The 22,002-nt window shown below is 41.4% G+C and overlaps 1 protein-coding gene across 1 annotated transcript in view; it reads right to left on the reverse strand.

Moving 5' to 3' along the window:
* MAP4K4 (mitogen-activated protein kinase kinase kinase kinase 4) overlaps positions 1-22,002 on the reverse strand; it is a 3,343,981-nt gene that overhangs the window by 1,765,458 nt on the left and 1,556,521 nt on the right. Inside the window, exon 16 of the mRNA XM_044071965.1 lies at positions 21,001-21,231. Within this exon, the coding sequence (XP_043927900.1) occupies positions 21,001-21,231 (231 nt within the window). The remainder of the gene's footprint in view (positions 1-21,000; positions 21,232-22,002) is intronic.

The following is a 22,002-nucleotide window of genomic DNA, read 5'->3' on the forward strand; positions in this document are numbered from 1 at the left end:
GATATTTATGCATAACTTAATGTTTTTAAAAATATTTTAAAAAAATGTCTCGACATATACAGTTCGTGTACCTTCTTTATATATATATATATATATATATATATATATGTGTGTGTGTGTGTGTGTGTATGTGTGCATATATATATATATATATATATATATATATATATATATATATATATATATATATATATATATAAAGTTTCTTTATGTTGAAGTTTTTAAGTAGGTTTTAGAGATGTAGTCATTTAATAGAGTTAATTGATTAACTGATGCAATAGAATGATTGGTAGTTACTGAATTAATTGGAAGATTATATTACATTTAAATGGGGACCACAACAGTCTTTGATATGTCTGATGAAGTGTTTGATGTGAATATGAAAGCGCTTACTTGGTATACTGCTTTTACTTTGTTTGTTTACTATTATGTTATGAAAGGTCTCCTTCGCTACTGTGGTGTTGCCTCAAAAGATTTTTTTATTTGTGGACTTATTTTCGTCATTGAGACACTTTGTCCTGTGACTTGTTTTTCGATACTTTAACTTGTGGCTCTATTTGGACAGTCTAAGGAACATGGCAGATGGGACTGTGATTGAGCTCGAGTATTTCCCTCGCACCCTCTCCTTGAAGCTTTTGAGAGAGCTTGAGAGAGATTTTTTTTAAATTGCTTGAACTGAGTAACAATAAGAACATACATTTTTATAATTTAAATAAGGTTGAGTATAGACAGCTGACTGATTTACAAAATACAGATAGTATCATTAGACGAGCTGATAAAGGCGGTGCTGTGGTGATTTTAGACAGTGAATTTTATAATAATAAAATGGAAAGTATGCTAGGAGAAGTTGATACATATAAATGTTTGAATAATAAACAGTTGAATAAAGTTATTAAGAATGTACATAGTGACCTATATGACTTTTTAATGAGTAATGCTATAAATGGTGACCTTTATAAGTATTTTTTGAATGAACTACCATGCATTCCAACGTTTAGAGGCGTCCCCAAGATTCATAAAGGCCTGCATGATCCCCCGCTGAGACAGATGGTTTCTAGTAAGGGTTGGGTAACTGAACCCATATCTATGCAGAAAAGTGATTAATGAGACTGATACCGTGTTTAGAGAGTTTTTCACAATATGTGTTCTCTGATGAATATAGATCCACAGTATTGTTAGTAACATTGCCCGTTAACTAACAATCTGCATTCAAACTGGAACCTTAGTTTGAGAGACAGCCTTACAAGACTATCTGCAAATATATAGAGCTGAGTATATTTTTCTGTATTATTCTGTATTATAGAGCTAAATTCTTGCTTAGATATCTGTTGTCTTACTGCTCTGCAAATATACAGAGATCAGTATATATTTTTTGGCTTTATAATTTGCACATTCCTCACATCTGTGTTGAAACTGCCCCCCCTCATTTCCTGCCTTGTCTTCAACTGATATAATTGGCTTTATAGCTGGTGTGTGTGCCCTGTTAACTAACAATCTGCATTCAAACTGGAACCTTAGTTTGAGAGACTGCCTTACAAGACTATCTGCAAATATATAGAGCTGAGTATATGTTTCTGTATTATAGAGCTAAACTGTTGCTTAGATATCTGTTGTCTTACTGCTCTGCAAATATATAGAGATCAGTATATATTTTTGGCTCTATAATTTGCACATTCCTCACATCTGTGTTGAATGTTTTTCCCCACCCCACCCTCATTTCCTGCCTTGTCTTCAGCTGATATAATTGGCTTTATAGCTGGTGTGTGTGCCCTGTTAACTAACAATCTGCATTCAAACTGGAACCTTAGTTTGAGAGACAGCCTTACAAGACTATCTGCAAATATATAGAGCTGAGTATATTTTTCTGTATTAGAGCTAAATTGTTGCTTATATATCTGTTGTCTTACTGCTCTCCAAATATATAGAGATCAGTATATATTTTTTGGCTTTATAATTTGCACATTCCTCACATCTGTGTTGAAACTGTTTTCCCCACCCCCCCTCATTTCCTGCCTTGTCTTCAGCTGATATAATTGGCTTTATAGCTGGTGTGTGTGTCCTGTTAACTAACAATCTGCATTCAAACTGGGACCTTAGTTTGAGAGACAGCCTTACAAGACTATATGCAATTATATAGAGCTGAATATATTTTTCTGTATTACAGAGCTAAATTGTTGCTTAGATATCTGTTGTCTTACTGCTCTGCAAATATATAGAGATCAGTATATATTTTTTGGCTTTATAATTTGCACATTCCTCACATCTGTGTTGAAACTGGTTTTCCCCACCCCCTCCCTGTTCTTGGTTGTAGTCTAAATTTGGTGGCTTTTGCAGTGCCTGCCCCACTGTAGATTTGATCTAGGACACTCCCCCAGTCCCATCTCTTTACCGCATTCTACCTAATAAACCCTTTCTGCACTTGCATTTAGTCTTTTTTAATTTAATTACATTTTTTCAAACTGTGTGTGGACTAATATTGCTACATACTCAAGTGTGCCAGCTTGCACTGCATGAGAATTGTTTTTACTACTGCTTTTGCTACTTTTCTGAAAAAAAAAAAATATCTGCTTTTACTGTATTTGTGTTTCTTCCTACTTGATTTTGCTTTTGTGTCATCTTAAAAGTACTCAATTGTATTTATTATTGCTTGGTGTAACTCATTCTAAGCCTTTTAGTTTAAACACTTGGGCTTCAGACCAGTTGTTTTACATTAAGAGGGTTTGTGGTCTGCACTGTAGTAGCACAAGTAAAACCAGCTGCAAAACTCGAACTCAAAAGGAAGAAAACTTGTAGAGAAAACCAGTTTAATAAAAAGCAAAGCTTTCAGGCATAACCCTTCTTCAATACGAATACATTCAAGTGCTAGACTCTAAAAGCTTAAGTACAGGTCTAAAGTCACATGACCAGCAGCCAAATGGAAACATGTGACAAAAAACAAATAAAATAAAATGTATGAATGTATAAATATATACATATACATGAGTTAAAAAATGTAAAAAAATGTAAATATACAAGATAAAATATTTACTTTACATTATTGCGTAGCTTTGCTAACACAGGTTTTAAACTAACAGTAACCAAAGTGGTTAGAAAAACATTTTATATAGCCAACCTAATCATGAAGGGATTCACATCTAGATCAGGGGAGGTTATCGTGCCTCTTTACTCATCCCTCATCAGGCCCATAATAGAGTACAATGCCCCTTTTGGGATGTACCTTACCAAACACCTGCAGCAACTGGAAAGACCCAAAAAGTACCTCACCAAGAGGATTAAAGGGCTCAAACAGATGCCATATGCTGCCCGGTTAAAGAAACTCCAGCTCTACTCAGTGGCATATCACCTGCCTGGAGGCGATCTGTGCCTGACGTATAAAGCCATGTCCAACCCGGAATTAAGGGACATGCTGCACCTCAAAAAATCCAAATCCCATCGAGTTACGCGCTCGAGAGACTTGAACATGCTGGAGGGACAGATTCATAACCCAGAGGCTCCCTTCACTCTGGAATAAAATCCCAGTCAAGGTTAGGCAGAGTCCCTCATTGACTCTCTTCAAGAGGAATCTTGATGAGTGGATGGGAGATCTTAGGTTTACCCCGGGTATCACTTCTGTGTCACTGTTAGACAGAGGCACAGTATACTAACCTTGAAAAAGGGCATAGCAAAATTAATTTAAAATGGGTGGCGAAAGCCAAACATACTCTGGCTAGGCTTATAAATGCCCTAGGGCAGATAGCCTAGTATGAACCTATGAACTTCATTATTTACAGTAATCCCCTAATGATATAGGTTTAGATTATGTTAAGACTATTTCTAACCATGAAAGAGGTCCCCTATGAAATGATGAGGTGCACGATGCTGCTAGATTTAACTCCGAGTAATAATGTGTTCTCATACGGTAATTTTTATCTACAGACCAAAGGGGTAGCAATGGGCACCCCCATGTGCAAACTTACATGCCAACCTAGTGATGGCCTACTGGAAACAGACCTATATCATGAATAATACAAAGTATGCAAATTTTATAAAATACTACAAGAGGTTTGTGGATGATGTCTTCCTTGTGTGGGAAGGATCAGTGGATAGTTTAGAAAATGAAATACACACACACATTTATGAAAAGCTATAGGAACAATAATTTGTTGCAGAGTAGTATGCACCCCCCCCCCCCCACATACACACGCACGTTTATGAAAAGCTGTAGGAACAATAATTTGCTGCATCAGAGTAATATGCACCCTCCTCACATACACACACGTTTATGAAAAGCTGAAGGAACAATAATTTATTGCATCAGAGTAGTATGCACCCCCCTCACATACACACACGTTTATGAAAAGCTGTAGGAACAATAATTTGTTGCATCAGAGTAGTATGCACCCCCTCACATACACACACACACACACATTTATGAAAAGCTGTAGGTACAATAATTTGTTGCATCAGGGTAGTACACACATTTATGAAAAGCTGTAGGTACAATAATTTGTTGCATCAGGGTAGTATGCACCCCCCTCACATACACACACATTTGTTTATAAAAAGCTGTAGGAACAACAATTTGTTGCATCAGAGTAGTATGCACCCCCTCACATATATGGAAATGTGATTAAGAGCCAGGAACTTACGGCCTCTAGGTTAATCAGTCAAGATACCACCTTTCAGAAGACACTTAAGAATTTAGAATCAGACTTCCTAGTTAGAGGGTATACTAAAAAAGAATGTGAGACATTATATGATGATAGAGTCACTGATAGGAGGGGAAAAGGGAAACCATTTTTTAAGAAGAACAGTACTTTCAGTGCGACTTCGAATAAGGACACTGTAGATAAAGTACATGGTAGTAGGAAAGTTATTCCATTTTCTAATAACAAGAAAATACACAAGATTATCCGTAAGAATTGGACAACCTTAACAATCGATGAGAAAAATTACTAGCATAGTAGGGGACAGGCCAAAGTACTCCTATAAGAACACAATCATTAAAAAAAAAAGACTACTTTGTTATGAGAAGAATAACAACAACAGAGTACAGTCCGTGAGGGAAGGTACCTTTCCATGTAGGAACTGCAATCAGTGTTCATTTATGGCAAGGACTAATACATTTATACATCCGAATACAGAAAAATATATACATTTATACATTTCAGCATTATGCAGATTGTAAATCTCCTGACCTGATATATTTGGCTAAGTGCATGAAGTGTGCAGCTTTCTGTATTGGGAAAACGAACAGAACATCGAGAGAACGAGTTAGGGAGCATTTGTACGTAATAAATAGGGAAGGTGACAGTAATGCTTTGGTCAAGCATGTTATAAACAATGATCTCTCTCATAAGTTCATATTTCTTGTTATAGAATTGGCTAATAAGTGTGTTAGGCTTGGGAACTTTAAGAATTATACTGAGAAGTTAGAGGGATCATTAGATTACAAGCAGATAATAAAGCAAGTGGACTTAATGACAGAATTTCCCTTACGCCTTTCCACACTGACAGACCTTTACAGCACTGAATGATATCCGTTATATTATTTTTTAAGGTATATCTATAAAAAAAAATAATAATTTTGTCATGGAATTTAAGCCAATACGTTTTGGCTTATGAAAGAGTCCCATCTGCATGTGGAAAGATTTTATTCAAGTGAATAGTATTTTTAAACAATGTGTATAGATGTAGATGCATTTGAATGTTTGCATGCTGCCATCTAGTGGTTCCTTAAACAAATTTCACCTATTTTATTATATACTTTATATTTCTTTTATAGATATTTATGCACAACTTAATGTTTTACAAAATATTCTCTACATATATAGTTCTTATGTACTTTATATACAAGTTTCTTTATGCTGAAGTTTAAGCAGGTTTTAGAGATGTAGTCTTTTAATAGAGTTTCTGAATAAATAGAATGATTGGTAGTTACTGAATTAATAGGAAGATTATATTATATTTAAATGGGAACCACAGCAGTCTGATATGTCTGATGAAGCGTTTGATGTGACTGTGAAAGCGCTTACTTGGTATACTGCTTTTACTTTGTTCACTATTATATGTTATTAAAGGTCTCCTTTGCTACTGTGGTGTTGCCTCAAAAGGTTTTTATTTGTGGACTTATTTTCGTCATTGAAACACTTTGTCCTGTGACTGTTTTTCGATACTTCAAATCCAAATTATCACTGTAGAAGTAAAGCAGTACACACATTACAGTGTTTATGGTAAATGGGACATTGGAATGGCTGCAGGGGAGGGCTGTGTATGGGGAGGCCCACTGGACCATGATTTTGTGAGGGGGAGGGTGGCAAACTCAGTCCCGGGCAGCACAAACTCTAGCTATGCCACTGATCAGTAGGCTATGGAGAATGACTTTTGGTGGTTCTAGCAAACTACAATATTCTTTTGCTGAGATAAGAATACTGCCTACTATTAAATGCCCTACTTTTACCACAAAACCCACATACTGCAAGTCACCAAAAACAAAATCCTAAGGTTCATCATGTTCGCCCTTCCCAGTGAACCTCATTTTCTACACATTTCAAAAAAGTGGTTACCATTTACTATAAGGTCTGGGGCCATATTTTGGTTGTCTGTTCTTCAGTTTACGTTTGAAAGTTGGTATCCCACAATTCCACTGGAGTGGCCGGGTTACATAATTGTGTATGCAAATTTCATGTTAATCAGCATACAGATTTGTACCTGTTTTTCATGGGTCTTTGTCCATATTTTTGACGTTTCCAGGTTGAGAGGTATGGTGTAATAGGTTAAATTTCTTACAGCATAAGTGCATATTGATTTATTAGTTTCAGGGGCATCTAGGCCTAATTTATTAAAGCTTCTTTTTTTTTGGGGGTGGGGCATCTGATGCCTTGTTGACTTCCCATCTGAAGTCCTTTCATTTTACGATGATAATTTCCAAATAAAATTTCTACTTTGTGAGACAGAGGAATTGGTGTTTCCTGTGCCACTTTGTAATTACCCTAGGGGAAGGAAATTTGACAACAGTAATTCAGCTCCACCTCCTCAATGTTATAAAGATAAGGTTTCCTCTCCCTTTTACCAGAGAAGACTTCAGACACACAATGATTAGAACCTGACTGCAGGTTCTGTAAAACCCTGAGAAAACAATTATCAAAGATAACCTACAGTTTCAGAACAGACAGGGGTAGGGTGGTGGTGGTGAGAACCCACTGGACTTCTTAACAGTAGACATCTACGAGGAATTTGGGGCAAGTAGTTTGTCTCGTCTTCCAAGTCTTTTTAGCTGGGAGCTGTGGACAGGGATCATGGACATCTGCCTCAACTATTGACACCACTCTGTTATCAGAATAATGGACTGACCATCTTCCCTTTTAGCCACAGGCATCTGTAATAGGACATCTGTTCTCCAAGTTGGACCATGGTTGTTGGTTATGTGGGACAAATCTGCTTCCCTTGGTGTGCTAGCCTTCAAATGCGATTTGTCAGAAGCCTCAGCAGTTTGAGCTACACACTCCAAGAGCTGCAAAAGAGCCAGAAACCCAGATCTTCAAGCAGCAATGGAACATTGGGCCACCCACATCCCTTGCAGACTTCTTATATCACTTCCTTCGTGAGGGGTGGGATGGGGGCGGAATATCATAGGCCAAGAATGGACTTGAGAACTTTACTGCATACAAGGTGCAGGCCTCAAACTGCTGTTTTTTTTTGTTAAATTAATTTTGCCTCCACTGCCTATCGATCAGCCCTGTACTTGCCAGTCATCCCATTTGTTCCCCATCATCAGTGTGAGGATCGACCTGGAAGGACGGTCATTTAGACAGCCATGTTCCTTGTAGACTCCCAGCTTTCAGGGCCACAGCGGGACATAGTAGGCTGTCCATGTTGTTCAACTCCCACTTCTGCAAGGGGCATTGCCGGCAAGCAGCCCTACCCCTTTTCTTCCATCTAGTCTTCCCCCACAGTGCCTTTTTTAGGCAATGCAGGCAATTTAGCCTCCCTTCCTCATCGTCACCCATAGTGCCTTTTTTAGGCAATGGAAAACTTAAAGTACTTCCAACATACCAAATCAAAGTGAAGAAAATCTAAAGGTATTACTGTTCAATGCTAAAAGTCTAAACAAAAAAAAAACTCCTCTCCCTAGAAGCTCTCTTCACCCTAGGGAAGGCTGACATGTGTACGGTCACTAAGACATGGTTTAAAGCAGCGGAGAGCACACCAACATTTCAAGGTTATAATGCCTTCTACACATTTAGATCAGCTACTTCACAGGCACGGACTAAAGGTGGAGGCATCTCTATTTATATCAAAAATATACTTCAAGGCTGGTCAAACAGGACAATGCACTTGAGCTCCATGTTCAAATCACCATAGGCAAAATCCAGTACCACTTCCTTGCAAGCTACAGCCCCCCCCCCCCATAACCCAGGAAACCCATACCATGTATTTAAACTTATTAGAAACACTAACCATCCAACCCAACACCATATTCATGGGTGACTAATTACCCCACTATTAACTAGGAATCCTATATGACACCAAACATCCAGGCACAGAGATTCCTGGATTTTGTAAACACAAACTCCCTGGACCAGACTGTCAATACACCAACCAGGGGTGCAACCATACTGGATCTGGTCCTCACTAATATGGGACAGTGCTGTACACCCCCTAATGTAATGTCTTCCCTGGTAAGGTTAGACCACAAAATGGTCTCCTTTGAAGTTAAAAAAAACAAAACCTGGAATATTCAGGAACTACTCTAAGGCTAACCGCCTACAATTAAGTGATAATCTGGCAAAATTTCAAGCCCCCATAAACCTTGAGAACACTGCTGCCTATGCAGTACTATTCAAAGAAATCCTGTACAAGCATGTTAATAGCTGCATAGAGGCAGTTGTACCCACCAGGAAGTAGTATAGAACTAACTCAAAAAACATACCACCCTGCTGGAATCACAAAATCAATAGGCTGTATAAAAGAAGGAAGAAAATCATGGCAAAAATTAGGAGGTGCAGCAACCAGCAGGATAAAAGCACTTAAACTGAACAAACAGCTCAGAGGATAAATAAAGTCTACCAAAGCCAATTTTCAGGTAAATTTGGCCACCCAGGCCAAGGACAGCCACAAAGCATTATTTAGTTATGTCAGCTACCTCAAATGCAATACCCAATTGTGTGCAGAGCTCACTGTAAATGGAGCCACCTATACTGAGCCACAAGACATAGCAAACCTCCCGGCTAATAAATTCAGCTTCAACATTACCCCCTCTCTCCCCCTCAACCTTCCCTCAGAAAATATCATCAAATACAACTCCCCTACTATCTCTACGGAACAGGCTGTTAATGCTCTAAGACCAAGAACACTGCATCAATGTGCCCAGACAATATCCCCATGATGCCTTCTAAATAGCTTGAAACATGATCTATCAGGCCCTCTGAATTACTATTTAACTGTAGCCTCACGAATGGAGAACAGCAACAGTCATCCCTCTGCACAAAGGTGGGCCATCTACAGATCAAAATGTCGCACTAGTCTTATACGTAGAGCCATGAAAGAGTTGGTTTCGTCAAAGGCAAATACTACTACCTACTCAATCTGGTGGACTTCTTTGAGAAAGTAACCAAAGCAATGGGTTACTGAAAAATAGTTCCCCACTGCATACCTTAACCTGGCAGTGGCACTGACACAATACCCCACTTTGGCACGGTTGACAAACTCAAGAGGTTAGGTACAAACTCATATGTCATCCGGTGGATAGACAACTGACTCACTGACAGGACCCAGGAAGTTAGAATTGGGGAGTCCACCTCTACAAAGAGGTCAGTCACAAGTGAAGTCCCTCAGCGAGCAGTCCTTGGACCGCTCCTTTTTGGCATTTACTTCTCTGAAGTCAAAGCCAATGTCAGTGGTTTCTGGTTGACTAAATTTGCAGATGATTGCAAATTAGGAGCTGTCATTGAATCCCACACCGACACAAATGTTCTCCACGAGGGTTGACAGACAAATAACTGGTGTCAGAGCCATGGAATGTCAAAGTAGTACATAACAGTATCCTTTGGGAAGTCATCCATCCCCGGTAACTATCATATTGACAACACACTCCTTACAAGCTGACCCAGTAGATGGGTACTTAGAGGGATGCAAACAGTAATCTAGCCTTTGACCAGCACGTGCCTACAGTAGTGAGAAAGTCATTCTATGTTGCACAACTTACAAACAAAGGTATGGCATCCAAGTCCAAGGAAGTCAATGTTCCACTGTACTCTGCATTCATGTACCTAACCAAGCATATCCAACAAATGGAACATCCACAAGAGGTTCCTCACTAAAAGAATAAAGCGCATAAGTAAAATGTCCTACACAGACTGCCTCGGGGTCCTATCCCTGTATTCTGTCTCCTACAGGCTTTTGAGGGGAGATCTATGCCTGGCATACAGGGCATTGTCAGACCCCACTCTGATAGACCTCATGCATATCCACAAAACAAACAGCACCAGAATTACTTGTTCTAAAGACTTAAACCTTGCCTGTGATATAAATAGGACCTGCTAGAGAGATGTATGTATCCCAGAGACTACCCTATCTATGGAACAGGCTCCCCATCCATGTGAAACAGAGTTCCTCCTCAACCCAATTCAAGTGCAACTTGGACAACTGGATTGAGAACAGGAAATTCATCCCTGGTTTGGCACCTACATCTCTAATGGACACCCACAACCTGTAAATGGCTCATCTCCCAGGCCTCTGCTTGTAAATGTTTCATCCCCCAACCCCCTGCTTACACTTATCAAGGGTATCAGAACTGGTCAAAGACTTGGGATGCATGGTTAGGCTTAAAAAGGTCCTTGTGGTTGCTAGCCTAGTAAACACCTATGAAAAGCTATTTCCCAGGTCTTCACTGGAGAAACACACTTTTTATACTATATAAATGCCCACCACCTCCCCTCTGCAGCATCAAGCCAAGCAGGACTTAAGTTTCTTCTGAATAATGTTATTTTACAGGGAAACCTGCCTACTTCTCACAGCTCAAGAGATAAGCCCCTGACAAATACAATAGTTCCTTCCCAACACTGTATTCCACACCTAAGCAAAATACAACACTGTAAAAAAAAAAAAACAGGCAAATCGCAAATCAGGGAACAGTAACTAAAAAAATTTAAACCAAGTTACTTTACATTTATCCAAGAGGTGGGAAAAGTACAGTTGTGTACCTACCATAAATGTAGATGTTCGAGTGTATCCACTGTTGCAGTCATTACACTTGGGTTATCCTGCTGGCAGGCGACCCCGCAGTCGGCCCGTGGTCCAAAGTCTTGGTCCGGCATCGGTTGCTGTCGCTTCTTCCCTGACGTTAGTGCGCCAGGGGTATAAAAGTTGCAACCGACACCATTTTCTTCAGTTTTTCTTGCCCCGAATGTTAGGTGCCCCCAGATGGGAAGGCTAAAAAGATAAAAAAATATGCCAAAAAAAATGCATATATTACTATAAACATTTCCCTCATCTACAAGCAAATACACCACATGGGTTGTATAGAGTTGTGAAGTAGAGAAAAGTCCCAGCAAAGAAAAGGGGGATGGTGGGTGGGTAACCTGGACTGCAACAGTGAATACACTCGAACATCTACATTTATGGTAGGTACACAACTGTACTATGTTCATCATGTTTCACTGTTGCAGTCATTACACTTTGGTAGAATCCCAAAGCTGAGGTTGGGTGGCTGGGTCTAAATTGGATTTGGTGAGGCTAACAAGCCCTGCAGAACTGCAGTGCCAAAGCCTGTTCTGGATTGAGTAGAGAGGTAAGTGGTAGTGCTTGGTGAAAGTGTGCACTGAGCTCCAGGTTGCAGCTTCTAATATGTGTTTGGTTGGTACTCCTCTGAGGAAGGCTGCTGAAGTGGCTGCTGCTCTGGTAGAATGAGGCCTAATGCCCTTGGGTACTGATTCGCCATGTTGTGCATAACAGAAGCGGATGCAGTGTCCTATCCATTTGGAGATTGTCTGCTTTGTAATAGGCTTTCCTTGTGATCCTGCAGCATATGCTACAAACAGTTGCTCAGTTTTTCTGAAAGCTTTTGTTTTGTCCAAGTAGAATCGCAGCTGCCTGTGTATATGTGTATATCCAAAGCATGCAGAAGTCTCTCCCCTTTATTCTGGGATTAGGGTAAAAAGTAGGTAAATTAATGGTTTGGTTTAAAGGCCACACTGGAGACCACTTTTGGCATGAATGTTGGGTTTGTCCTAAGAGAAAAGTACAGTTTTGTACCTACCATAAATGTAGATGTCCGAACTGGATAGCATCTGCAGTCATAACAACTGGGTTGTCATAGATGCCAATGTTTCCAAAAATGTACATAAACACAAATACACCATGAAAGAAATCCCCACTAGCTATTAGAAGGTAAACACCCCTAGGAGTACCACAGAGGATGGATGCATCTGCAGTGGTGTTTAGGATCCCTTGCAGAGAATGAGGTCTTATGTTCTGTGGAATTGGCTTTCCATGGAAGGAGTAACAGAATCGTATGCAATTTCCTATCCATTTTGAGATTGTCTGTTTGGAAATAGCTTTTCCTTCCCTTTTTGTTCTGTCCAAGTAGTAAGCGTAGCTGTCTATGTACATCCAAGGTATGCAGTATTCTTTCCCTCTGTTTTGTGGGTTGGGAAAGAAGGTAGGCAGGTGGATTGCCTGGTTTAAAGACACTCTGGATACCACCTTAGGCATAAATGTAGGATTAGTCCTCATGGACACTATCTTGGTGGAAGATTAGAAAGGGTTGCACTGCCATTAAGGCCTGTAGTTCTGAAACCCTCCTTGCTGAAGTAATTGCCAGTAGGAAAGCAGTTTTCCATGACAGGTGTTGTAGGTCTGCTGTTGTTGCTGGTTCAAAAGGTGATAGTGTCAATTTTTCTAGCACAAAGTTCAAGTCCACATTCTTGATTCCTCTGAGGAACTGCCTGACAGGTGGATCAAAACTGTATTCTGCTGAAATAGCTGATGCATGAATCTTGATGGAGGAGTAGAAATGACAAACCTTCTTCTAGTTGAAGGTTCAAGAATAATGTCTTTAACTCTTTGTGAAAGTTCTGTATTAGCAGCTGCTATGCGATGTTCCATAGGTTTGGATGCATGGTGCTGAAGTTGTTCTGAGTTAGCATCAAAGGCATCAGACATGCTCCTCAGCAGTGGGTACCAATGCTGTCTTGGCCAGTTTGGAGCTATCAGGATTATTCTTGGGCGTTCCTCCTTGATTTTTAGTAGTACTTTGTGTATCAAGGAAGAGGTGGGAATGCATATGCTGTTAGGCCTTTCCAGCTGAAGGAGAGCGAGTCCACTTTCCATGCTAGTGGGTGGAATGTCCTTGTGCAGAATTTTTGAGCTGGTGATTGAGAGGTGATATCTGAGGCATTCCCCATTTCTTCGAGATGGTCTTGAAGATATCGGGTGCAGCTGCCATTCGTGGGCATCCGATGTGGTCCTGCTTAACATATCTGCACAAATATTGCCTGTAACTGGATGTTGTAGCTGAGTGCCAGGGTCCACAGCTCCAAAGTCATTCTGCATAGGTGTTTGTTGATGTACCACATGACTGTGGTGTTGTCTGTCCTTATCATCAAGTGGTTCTCCTTGAGAAATGGTCTGAACTTTTGGATTGCCAGTTTTACTGCCAGCATTTCTTTTAGGTTTATGTGCAGGTGAAGTTGGTCCTGTGTCCGGCCTGGGTTTGACTGGCATGCCTGAGCACCACCATAGACTCCCTTTTTAAGCATGGTATTAGTGGGATTTCAACCAAGATTATGCATGATGCCAAATGCCATTTGTCTTACTGTGTCCAATTCCCTCTCCCAGGAAAGTCCTTGTCTGGGATGGTATCAGTCTTGACTTTAGGTATGGATAAATTTGAATGCCAGCATTTTGTGAATACTCTGGGGAGAGTAGATAGTTTCTCAAAGGGAGATGCTGAGAATTGTGCTCTCCTGCAAGAAAAAAAATCTTATGGTCTCGCAGATTGATTGGATGGGGGGGGACGCAGGTATGCCCTTGAGAGATAGAGTTACCAGCCAACACTCCTTGCCCAGCATGGAATTTTGGGACAATGATGTAAGTATTCAGGTGGGACAGGTCTAGAATGGGTCTCAACTTTTTTCCTTCTTCTTGGCACTAGATAGTCTGGAGTAGAACCTTTCCTTGCTCTGCTGTTGGCACTTTCTCCACAGCCTTCCTTTGTTATGTGGTGCCAGTTTTTGAAAATAAGGTTAGCTTTCCGCCCAGAGAGCTGCTATTTGTTCCCTGGTAGGTCTTGTGGAGTCAGAAAGGACCAATTTTGGCAGGCCAGTTCCTGCTAAACAAACAAACTTGTTTTATCCATAGGAGCATCTAGCAATTTAGATTTAACATGATCCGTAAAGCTGCTCCCTTTAGCCATGCATGCCTTCTAGTGCCAGTCATGGCTGATCTAAATAATGAAGCCTAGTGCATCCATAGCCACATTTTAAAGAATGTTTACTAACTTGCTGTATGTATTTTACCATTTCTAATACATATTTTCTTATCAAGAGATTCATCAGTGGTTAGCTTTTAGTTAACTGATCAAGCATAAACTCTTGGTATTGTATCAAGGTGGTGATGAGTATCTGGCACCCTAAAATCTCTCTCTGTTTGGCAGGGGCTGGGGGTAAAGAATCTGGAGCGCAGGAGGTATAGCTAAGGGGCCTGTGCTGGAAGGTGCAAAAAGGTCAGTCTGAAAAACTTTGCTGCCATTGAACTGTTCTCGCATGGCATGCAAGGTTTTCACAAAGGAGAATTCTTCTGGTGGGAAAGCAGCTGAATGGATTCTTCAGGCATCAGAATCTTCAAAATTGGAGAAGGAGTCTCTGGCTGGTCAGTTATGTCTGATTCATCAGCAGAATCATCAGAGGACACTGGCTCATGGGGCTCTGCCTAGGTCTCTTCTTCTGCCAAAGTAAGCATTTGAGAACTGGAAGAGGCCTGGTTTGGGGGGGTTTAACAGGCACTGTTTAATGGACATGGCTGCTGCCCGAAGGCTGCGCCTGACGACAGGAACAACCAGTTGTTATGACTGCAGATGCATCCATGAAGGACATCCCTGTCCTGATGAAAAATGAGGAAAGATTCCACAGCCATCAATGCCTGTAACTGAGACTCTTCTTGCTGAAGTTATTGCTAGGAGCAGAGCAGTTTTCCATGACAGAAATTTTAGATCAGCTGTGCTGGCTGGTTCAAAAGGAGGCAGTGTGATTTTTTCTAAAACAAAATTGAGGTCCAAAGTAGGTACTGGTGCTCTCCATGGGGGTCTTATATTTTTTGCCCCTCTGAAGTACTGTCGTAGTGGAGGATGTGAAAAAAGAGGAGGATCCGTATTGTAATGAGCTGAAATGGCAGAGGCATGGATTTTAATAGATGAGAAAGATAGGCCTTTGTCCAACATCTCAGTTAGGTATTGCAAAATCTGAGGTATATTAGGGACAAGTGGTTCGAGACCTTGTGCCTGGTTCCAAGCACAGAATCTCTTCCATTTTTCTGCATAAGATTTCCTAGTGCTGGGCCTCCTGGCTTCTAAAATAACATCCATAACGGCTTTAGAGAGAGGTGCAGTCTGAGTGGCTACATTATCTGCCATGCTGCCAGGTTTAAGGTTCTGAGTTGACTGTGCAGAATCTGATTTTTTTGTTGTGTCAGAAGATGAGGGATTTAAGGTAGAGGCCAAGGTGGGTCTTGGGACAAACTCTTTAGGATTGGGTACCAGTGCTGGCATGGCCAGTCTGGTGCAATCAGGATAATTTTTGGCCTTTCTTGTCTGACTTTTAGTAGCACCTTCGTGAGAAGAGGCATCGGAGGGAAGGCATAGACTGTCAGGCCTTTCCAGCTAAATGATAGAGCATCCACTTTCCATGCTTGAGAGTAATAAGTTCTTGTGCAAAATTTCTGTATTTGGTAATTGTGAGGGGAGGCAAACAGATCTATGTCTGGGCGTCCCCATTTCCTTGATATCATGCTGAACACTTGTGGATTTAGCTTCCATTCGTGAGGATCCATGAGATTTCTGTTTAGTTCATCTGCCAGTGTATTTTTTGTTCCTGGCAGGAATTGTGCTTGCAGATGTACTTGATAAGTCAGTGCTGTGTTCCACAAAGTCATGGCTTGTCTGCATAGGGGGTAGGAATTGTGTGCCCCCTTGCTTATGTACCACATAACTGTGGAATTGTCCATCTTTATTAATAGTTGTCCTGGATGTATTATGTCCTTGAAGGCTGTCAGGGCATTCTGTACAGCTAGCATCTCTTTTTGATTGATGTGAAGATGCATTTGTTCCTTGGGCCACGTGCCCTGAATACATTTTCTTGCCATATGTGCTCCCCAAGCATAATCAGATGCATCCGTTATTGTCTGCCTGGCTGTGGGTAAGGTGAAAGGCTGTCCCTTGTTGTGGTGGACAGACCTGGGACCACCATCGAAACTCCTGTTGTAGGCAGGGAATTAAAGTTATGACTGTCGCCAGGCTGTGACAATGCTGAGTCCAAACACTTTTTAGATACCACTGTGGTTTCCTCATATGCAGTTTTGCATTTGGAATTAGTAGAATGCAGGATGCCATGAAACCCAGGGCCTGCATAATTTTTCTTGCAGGGAGCTGGGCTTTTGTTGCCATCACTTGACAGTAATGAGTCAGTTGCCTTTGTTTGTCTCGCGTGAGATAAGCCATCTGGGCAGTTGTATTTAAGCTTGCACCCAGTAATATTATCTCTTGAGAGGGCACTAGTTTTGATTTCTTTTCATTTACTGTGTACCCTAGGCAAATTAGCAATCATTTTACAAACGCCAGGTGCTTTAGAAGAATGTCCTTGCTCTCTGCTTGAATAAGGCAGTGGTCCAAGTAGGGATATATTTGAATTCCTTTTTGTCTGCAAAATGCAATTACTGGTGCCAGGCATTTTGTGAAGACCCTGGGCTCAGTAGATAAGCCAAAGGGCAGTGCAGAGAATTGGCAATGCATTGAGCCTGCTATGAATCTGAGGTATCTTCTGCAAGATTGTCTGACAGGGACATGCAGGTATGCCTCTTTGAGGTCCAAAGTAACTAGCCAAGCCTCCTTGCCCAGCATGGGCAGAAGTTCTTGTAGGGTTAACATTTTGAATTTTGGAACATCCAGGAAAGTATTTAGGATTGACAGGTCCAGTACTGGTCTCCAGGCTTTGTCCTTTCTGGGTACTAAGAAAAGTCTTGAGTAAAATCCTTGTCCCTCTTCTCGCTGTGGAACTTTTTGAATAGCTCTCATGTCCATAAGAGCAGCAATCTGTTTTTGTGCCTCTGCCCATTGGTTTTGTGGCAGGTCTGGCATACCTTCTGGTTTTTGAAGCGTGTGGAAGTGGAACCTGCAACCCTGAGAAACAATGCTCAGCACCCATTGGTCTTGGGTGATCATGTGCCAATTTTTTTGAGAAAAGTGCTAGCTTTTCCCCTAGGGGAGCTGTCAACAGATAAGTGCTTGGCATTTGCAGAGGGAAGTCATTGTGACCGTTTCCTATAAGGTTGTGATTTGCCTTCCCCTCCTTTGGGGGCTGAAGCACCCCATTGTTTAGGTCTGTAGGAGCCTTGGGGCTGAGATCTGCCTCTTGGGCATCTGTATCTGCTGCTTTGTGGCCTGTCTGAAACTGGAAAGGACCAATTTTTTGAAGGCCAGTTTCTGCTACATCTAGGTGGTTGAACCTTTAATAAATCTTTCACTGTCTGCACTGACTTTGCTTTATCCTCTGTTTTCTTTAACACCTCTTCTGCCTTAATACCAAATAAAGTATCATGCTGTAATGGAGCATCCAATAATTTTACTTTAACATGGTCAGGTAAACTTTGTTCTTTCAACCAAGCATGTCTACGAATAACAGAGCCTGTAACTGCGGCTCTACAAGAAGCCTCTAATGAATCAAAACCACATTGCAGAGTATGCTTTCCCACTTGTTCAACTGCATGCAATAAATCCTGCATTTCCTTACTGTCAGGACTTTCTGTATTTGAAACCATTTTCTGTTTTAACAATGACATGAGGTACTGTTGATATTTAAGCATGTGAAACTGTCAGTTTAAAGCTCTTATAGCTAAAGTAGCAGAAGTGTAAACTTTTTTCCCCTATCTGTCCAGAGCTCTGGAATCCCTATCGGAGGGGACAGGATTTTTAGCAGTGGAAACCTTAACCCCTTTAGGACCCTGAGAAATTGTTTCTGGGTCTGCAGCGGGGTTTTTGTAAAGAAATTTATGAGAGTCAGGGACCCTGTAGTACCTGTCTGGCTTGACTGGTGCAGGGGGTAAAGAATCAGGAGACAGACTGGATTCAGAAAAAAACATCATCTACAATATCAAGCACAGGGGGGATAGCCAGGGGCCTGTGCTGAGGCAATAAAAGGAAATCTGAGCCATTTCTTGGATTCTGAATAATCCTGGCTCTCCCAATGGAAATGCTCCCTCATGGTGTGCAGGGTTTCCCCAAAAGAATAATCCTCAGGCAATGAGGCTGAAGGTATGGACTCTTCTGCATCAGAGTCCTCATAGGAGGGAGAGAATATCCCTGATCAGAAGAGGAATCAGAGGAAATGGAAACCTGATCAGAGGAATCATAATCAGTGTCTTGCCTAGGCCTTTTGTCAGGAGGGGGATGAGAGCCCCTGATTAAAGTAATAAGGTCTTCGGCCATTTTAAGCATCTGTTTCTTTGGCATGAATGACTGTTCTGGAGAATGCTGTACTTGTTTCCTTGTCTTTAATGGTGTTTTTGACTTTGCCTTTGCTGCTGTAGTAGCCTTAATTGTAAGCTGTGAAGGTCTGAAAACACCCTCAGAAGCCAATGCCTGCTCAGTGGCTCCGGACACATCTGAGGGTATAGTTTCCATAGGCCCAATACCTTGAGTTTCCACAGACCTTGGTGTCTTCACGTGGCTGTCTGTTACGGCCTGTGGCTCTGAGGTAGCGGGTGTCAGGGGCTGCGAAAGCGCCTCACTGAGAACCGGCGAACCGGAGACTGGCCTAGAAGAGACTTCGTTGTCGGTTTTGGACCTCGGATGCCTGTCCTTTTCCTTGTCTTTGCGTTTTTTGTAAATTCCGGTTGTTGGTTGTTCCGACAGCATTATGTAATTAAACCTTCGGCCAAAATAATGTAAAGCAAAATCAAACCGATGTTTAATAGTGCATTTACTGAATCTAGCACAAAACCGACAAATAGTAACGTCGTGGTCAGGGCCTAGGCAAGGAATACAGTAAGAGTGAAAGTCCTTATGAGGTATTTGCTTCCCACAAGAAATACAATTATTAACACTTACTGACATCGGCCTGGAGCAAAAAAAAGATTCCCCAACGGGCTACTTAGTTTTATTGAAGACTTCGGTTCTGAAAGTCAATTTTGAAAATCTCAGGAGTCGGCCGACCGGCACTTGCGAACTGCTTTTGCTTCAGGCACCGCGCGGCAAGAAAGACTGAAGAAAATGACGTCAGTTGCAACTTTTATACCCCTGGCATACTGATGTCAGGGAAGAAGCGACAGCAACCGACGCCGGACCAAGACTTTGGAACTCAGGCCGACTGCCGGTCGCCTGCCAGCAGGATAACCCAAGTGTAATGACTGCAACAGTCAAACACTATGAACATCTGCAAAAAATGTATTTGTTAAACTGACGCTACAGTATTAACTTAAGTATTAATTGAAATCACAAGTCACTCAAATAGTACAGCTTTTTGATATAGGTGACCTCTGCCCTTTCTCCAAAGCTTTGCAATTATGGTTAGAATATTTAAGCAAGGAGCTGTGGAGGATGTACAGAGTTGGGCCTGTTGCAAGAAAAAAATCAATCTGCATTGTTCTTTTAAAGATGCAGCTTCAGTTATTCCACTTTAAGAGCATTTATTGAACTGGCAGTCAATACCATAACATGAATATTATATGAGAAATAGAACACATTAACATGGGGTTATAGCAATCAGGCTTCTTGAGGGTCAGCAGGTTGTAAGCTTGATAAATGAAGCAAACAGCCAACAACTTTGCCAAGTTCTCTTTAAGATCACTAATTAAAAGATTAAATGAACATTCTCTGCATATGGCTGTGTTTATACGGTAAGGTGCTTGAATGAAGTGATGTTTTTACCTTCTATGTGGCAGGTGTAAAACAAGCATATACAACATTTCTTACTAAACTGGGCGGCACAGTGGTGCAGTGGTTAACATTGTCGCCTCACAGCAAGAGGTTCTCTGGTTCAATTCTCGGCTGGGGTGCCTTCTGTGTGGAGTTTGCATGTTCTCCCTGTGTTCGCGTGGGTTTCCTCCGGGTACTCCGGTTTCCTCCAACATTCCAAAGACATGCATCTGGAGCATTTCTCCCCGGGCCTCCGCTGAAAACAGGCTCTGTGGAACCTATTCAGACATTCCCGGTCAACAAATGTTAAATAAATAAAATAAATAAATAAACCACTGAGAAAAGTACAGCCCACTTACTGCTTAACAAATGAGATGACACTGCTGCAGCTACTTGCACAGATGCCTCACAGCATGTAAGTTCTCTGGTTCAGATCCTATCTGCGGTGGACTACGTGTGGCGCATGTATATCCCTCCATGCCAAAGGCGGTCTCCACCCAGGTTTCCAAATTGCTCCCACAACAGCCTAATGATACGAACCCAGTCAAAGGACAAATTAATAATATTTCAAGGACAAATAGAGTAGGCAATATAGCATGCTCAAATCCTCCATGGGTGTGGGTGTGAGTATGTATGTGTATGTATGTAGTGTATTTATCTATATCAGTGTGCCTGGCAATGGACAGCTGTCTTCTCTAGAACTGTTTCCTGTCACTTGCCATTTGCCTGTTGGGGTAGGCCGTGGTTCCCACAAATATAAGGTTTGATAAAGCAGGTACTAAAGGATGAATGGAGAGAAATGGTTACTGTAAGTCATGTAGCAACTGTTTATGCTCACTTGAAATTCAGCCATACACTGTTCATTTTACATATAATGCATGACATCAGCTGCTTACTCTAGGTGGGGCTGCCTCTCTAGTTCTTTCTGACAGTTCATACTGAGGTTTTTGCTCAGAAACATGATGTACAGGTTTGCTCCTTTCTTGCTGCTGCTGCTGTTGCTGCTGCTGTTGTTGCTGCTGTCTGTGATCTTGCTGTAATGACAAAAGGTACGCTTGTTCTTGCTGCAGTTGCCTTTGAAGTCTCTCAGCTTGCCTCTGCTCCTCCATCTCTCGCCACTTGTACTCCTTACAAGTAAAAGTGAAAAACAATAATCCACTGTAAACTTGACTTGAGCAATCATTCTCAATACAACATTTGCACAAAACCTACAAGAAATGAATATCATAACAAATAAACACAGATTACAATCCGGATGCTAATGATAAACCTCCGATTTTAACTTCCAGCTTTATACGATGCACAGAACACAGTTTCATACAAGTGTGTATCACTAGGTTTGAAACAAACCATCAAGTACAGTTGTCTAAGTGCCATTTACCCATTAACATATGTTTCAATTTCCTAACTGCTGTAGTTGACTATGGGTAGTGTCCTCCTAAAGCCACAGCACCTAGCCAGCTTGCCAAAGCTGCAACTCTCCTCTCTCTCACTTACTCTGACTGCTGATATACTTCCTACCAAAAAGGGTGCAGCCCATCAGCAACAAGAGTGAGGTAAATCTTCAGGATTTTTCTGCCCTGAAAAAGGAAGACAGATTTACCCTAAGACAGCCACCACCCATCATAGGTTCATAGGTTCATACTAGGCTATCTGCCCTGAGGCATTTATAAGCCTAGCCCGAGTGAGTTTGGCTTTCGCCAACCTTCGATTCGGGTTTACCGAACCCTTACTAAGGTTAGTTTACCATGCCTCTGTCTAGTACTGACATTGAAGTAATCCCCGGGGTAAACCTACGATCCCCCATCCACTCATCAAGATTCTTCTTGAAGAGAGTCAGTGAGGGGCTCTGTCTAACATGGACTGGGATTCTATTCCAGAGCAAAGGAAGCCTCTGG

The sequence above is a fragment of the Protopterus annectens genome, chromosome 5.part0 (assembly GCF_019279795.1).
Source record: "Protopterus annectens isolate FY-2018-M chromosome 5.part0, PAN1.0, whole genome shotgun sequence".
Classification (NCBI taxonomy): domain Eukaryota; kingdom Metazoa; phylum Chordata; order Ceratodontiformes; family Protopteridae; genus Protopterus; species Protopterus annectens.